The 4,238-nt window shown below is 47.1% G+C and overlaps 1 protein-coding gene across 1 annotated transcript; it reads left to right on the forward strand.

Annotated features, from left to right (window-relative positions):
- Positions 1-3,578: 3,578 nt before the first annotated feature.
- Positions 3,579-4,238, forward strand: LOC6589882. The gene has a single exon (XM_002014450.2). The coding sequence runs from the start codon at positions 3,605-3,607 to the stop codon at positions 3,992-3,994; it is 390 nt and encodes a 129-aa protein (XP_002014486.1). The 5' UTR covers positions 3,579-3,604; the 3' UTR covers positions 3,995-4,238.

Genomic DNA, 4,238 nt, shown 5'->3' on the forward strand with positions numbered 1-4,238 from the left:
ATGGAAAAACATACACAAAACGAAAATCAAAAACGAAATTTCGTTCCTGGCAAAGGATCTTCGTTTTCGTTTTACTCTTTGATTCTTTTCTTTTCATTTGGCACACAAAATTTTGGCTTTCAATTTCGCTTTCTCTTTTACGTTTACGATTTTCTTGATTTACGTTTTTTGTAATTGTTTTTTTTTTTAGTTTCTCTTTTTTTTTTGGTTTTGTTTAATTTTCAAGAAAGAGAGAGAGAGAGATATTGTTGGATTTTTTTTTTTTTTTTTGATTGATTTGATTTGATTTTTTGTTGCAAAAAAACTTCCCAACTACTTACTGCTGGCATAAGTTGATCTGTACTTCGGACGCGAGTCACCTTGTTTTTGGTAATCAACTTCTTGACGCACTGCTCCACCTCGACGTTCCACTTCATGAAGGTCACGTAAGCGATGTAGATGGTGAACAGGATGAGGGCCTCCCACCAGAAGATGCGATTGTCGCGGAAGAAGTAGATCAGCACCAGGAGGCTGATGCTGTAGAATGAGCAGTCGCGGAAGAGGGGCCACCAGGTGAGGGAGAGCACCGTCTTCGAGAAGAGGGCGCACATCCCGATCACGAACAGTATGTTGAAGACGGCCGAACCAACGATCGTACCAATGCCAACGTCGTCGAACGACACGAAAACGCCAATCACACTTGTGAAGAGCTCGGGGGCACTGCCACCCGCCGCCATGAAAGTCGCGCCGGCCACATCGTCTGTAATGCCGAGCTTTTCAATGATTACGTCAAGGGAAGGCACGAAGAATTCATCGCAGACAATTGCCAGCGCCACAAACATATAGATTACTCCAATGATGTGCAGGATGACAGCGCCGTTTTCAAGCTGTTCTTTCGTGAATAGATCTTTCGGGAATAGTGGCGTTTTCGTGATGGTCGAGTTCTCGCTGTGAGTGTCTGTAAAAACAAAAATAGGATTAGTATTTGCTAAACAGCCAAAACGTCACGGGGAATGAAATCAAACAGCATATAAAACGCGTGTAAGACGCTTCTTAGTTGTAATAGTAGCTAGCGGTAAAAACAGCTAACAAAACGCACTGAAATCGTCTTCCTCAGTTTTCTGACAAATTTGTCATTTTACTGACCTTTACCTTTAACAGTGCTACCCCCTCCTCTATGACAATCCATCCCCCATTAGACATCCTCAATTAAGTGGCTCGACCTTTTGGAAATCGTTGGCAGAACTCCCTTGTTGCATGCGGCACCTTTTGTGTGCGATTTTCATGGGCAATTATCTTTAGAGCAAATTATGCAGCAGCACATTTTGCAACAATTAACAAATTGCACTTATTCGCGCTGCCAACCGTCGAAGTCGATGTTGATGTTGATGTGGATATCGATGATGATGATGTAGATATACTGGCGGTAGATGTGGATGTTGAATGGTAAATGTTGGTAATGTAAATGTTTATCAACCATTTGCACTGTGAGCAATCATTTTGGCGCGTGTGCCGAGCAAATAATTGACGCGGCTTTAATCGCTCGCGTGGCTCGTCGTCGTCGTCGCCATCGTTGTCGTCGTCGTCGATCGCGACTTGACTTATTCATGGCATATTTACACACACCCCTCGGAGCTATCAGAGTGTGTCCTCCTGCTATATACTTTTATGGATATCTTAGAGCGATTAGAGGCGCCACAAAATGCGTGAGGAGTTGAAAGACTGCATTAGCAGCCACAGGAGCGGTGTCAGACGCTGAAATAGAGCACTCCATACGGAGGTTGACTCACTTTGTGGTTGGAACGGGGACAGACAGGCTGGCAGACAGACAAAGAAATTTTCTCTAGAACCGGTTCCCGATTCTCGCGCATTTGCATGCAGCTAACGGAGAACGGACCCCAGCGCCAGCCGCCGCCACACCCACTCAATTCTGTGTGAGGGGGGTGGTGGGCGGACACTCGAGACCCAAAGCCCGATGCCCGCTGCGAGGGTGAGCCACAAATGAATGATTCTTATGAATCACCTGCCAAATGCTTAATGAGTGACGACGACGACAGCTCTCGAAGGCGATTGAATTGAAAATTGTTCATGTTTCAGGCAGCACAGGCTGCGTACATATTCGAGCCCTCGCTTTGGGTGTGTGAGCTAGTGCCCTGCATATCAAAAGTGGAGCATCGGCCCAGGCCCCAGTGCTTGGGTAATTTGCAAATGGGAACAGACTCTTTTGAAGTGAGTTACTCACTCGGCTATGAGTTGGTCAATGATTGGGACAGGGGCCGAAGACCAAAGCATCCGAATCTGAAGAACTGATGAAGCGCCTACAAGTCATACAAAATATCATAGCAAATAATACTAGATATCTCATGGTAATGAATCACATAGAACCACTCTCTTATCGGGCTCGTAAAGAGCAAGAAAACGCTAGATATTCGCATTGTTTGCACTCATTACTCACAGCCCGTTATGTGGGGGATAAAGCAGATAAAGCCCACACTCATGAATAAGATATTTCTTGAGGGAACTTCGAGATCCAACTTCTATTCAAACTCTTCCTTTCATTAAAGATTTAATATTAATCAACAGATGCCCCCAAAAGTACTACCGATTGCGCAATCTACGAATGATTTCTAGGGGTAATGGGCTATAGATCTAATCGAAGAACCGCCACTCGAAGTTGGTCATCAAATTGTTATTGGCGCACTTGCGAAGGTAACAAAATAATGACTATTAAATATTATTTATTATATTTTGCTTTTCTTATGATTATTTATTGCGGTTGCCCATGTGGGCGTCTGCCTCGATGGCTGCCTGCTGCCTTCTTTCAGTGCCCCCCCATTCCCGGGCCGAGGAGAGGGAAACCAGTTTCGAGTGCCGCTATTGGAATGGCACTACAATTTGACTAAGCGACTGCAGCAGCAGCAGAAGTCGTGCCCAAAGCCTCGTCAGAAAGCTTCTAGAGCACATATGCTAGCGATGGTGGCGTGAAGGAACGTGATAAGGGAGTGGGCGGGATACTGCAGTAGAAGTGCCGGAGTGGCGGGCTCTTATCAACGTTCATTCAATATTTAAGCTGAGAAATTTCGGAAAGCTGGAAAATACCATTTGCTAGCGATGGTAGCGTGACAAGGCACGAGTGCACGTGAAACTATGGAAATTATTAGTATAGAGCTGTGAGAAGGGGTTCCTTCTGACTCGGACATGTTCTGTCCTCATCAATATGCTAATTTATTCGATGACTGATTCGATGTACTTCAGTTAGCGATGGTCGCGTGACTACTCACGAGAGTTTATATTTCGTTGGGGAAAGGCCCATCACACATCAATTCACTTAACGAATTTGTGGCCAATCAATGGGTAATTTTTGGTCGCGGATCGTGACTTGTTTTATACGTAGTCCCAGCGACTCCCATCGCCATGCACACAGCCCTCTCCCATCTCGGGGATGCGTCATCGTGCGACTGAGACGCGTTGTTTACGGAGCAGCAACCGAAAACGAAACGAAACGTAACAAGAGAACAAAACCTCAGAGCAAACAAGCCTCTGCCTCTGCTGCTGCCGCTGCCTCCGGCTGGCACTCGCATTCTGAATTCGCAATCAGTTGCAAAGTGGAACCCGATTCGCCCAGATGGCAGCCACAGTCAGTCACAGTTCCAGCCATGGTTACGGCCAGGAGCCGCTCTTCGTTAGCCGAGCCACCATTCAACTGCAGTTAAGGTCGCCTGCTCCCCCCGGGCCTGCTGCCCCGCCGCGCATCTACGAGTGGCACACACAGGTCGCGACGCCACCCACGCCTACGGCCAGCCCCAGCCCCACCCCAGAGGCGGCGGAAACGGCAGCGAAATGCATTAAGCAGGCGGGGAGTGCGGCCCATGCGGCCACGCCCAAGCGATACACGCCCCCGCGGATAATGGGGACCGAAGCGAAGCGCAAGAATCTGCCCCAGACCCTGGGCAACTTCTTCGAGGTGGAGCGGTACGAGAGTGGCTGGAATCGCGTGACAAAGAGAGACTTCTAGGAGGATGCAGAGGAGGATGAGGAGGAGGAGGCCTAATCGATTAACTCAACCCATTAAGTGCCAGGAGCCGGAGCTGCAGTGAAAACACGAGAAAGTGAAGTTCCATAGCCAAAATTCCAATTTATACGAGTATTCCCCAGAAACCCAAATCTACACCCAAACCCTATCTATTGTCGATATTTATAAGCAAAGGAAAACCCCCCCGAATATTTATGATAAAGCAATAAACGTATTATTTGATAGA

The sequence above is a fragment of the Drosophila persimilis genome, unplaced genomic scaffold, assembly GCF_003286085.1.
Source record: "Drosophila persimilis strain 14011-0111.01,24,50 unplaced genomic scaffold, DperRS2 tig00000191-arrow-pilon, whole genome shotgun sequence".
Lineage (NCBI taxonomy): Eukaryota > Metazoa > Arthropoda > Insecta > Diptera > Drosophilidae > Drosophila > Drosophila persimilis.

Coding starts and splice junctions, on each gene's coding strand:
- LOC6589882 (XM_002014450.2), top strand. CDS start 3,605: ATGGCAGCCACAGTCAGTCACAGTTCCAGCCATGGTTACGGCCAGGAG.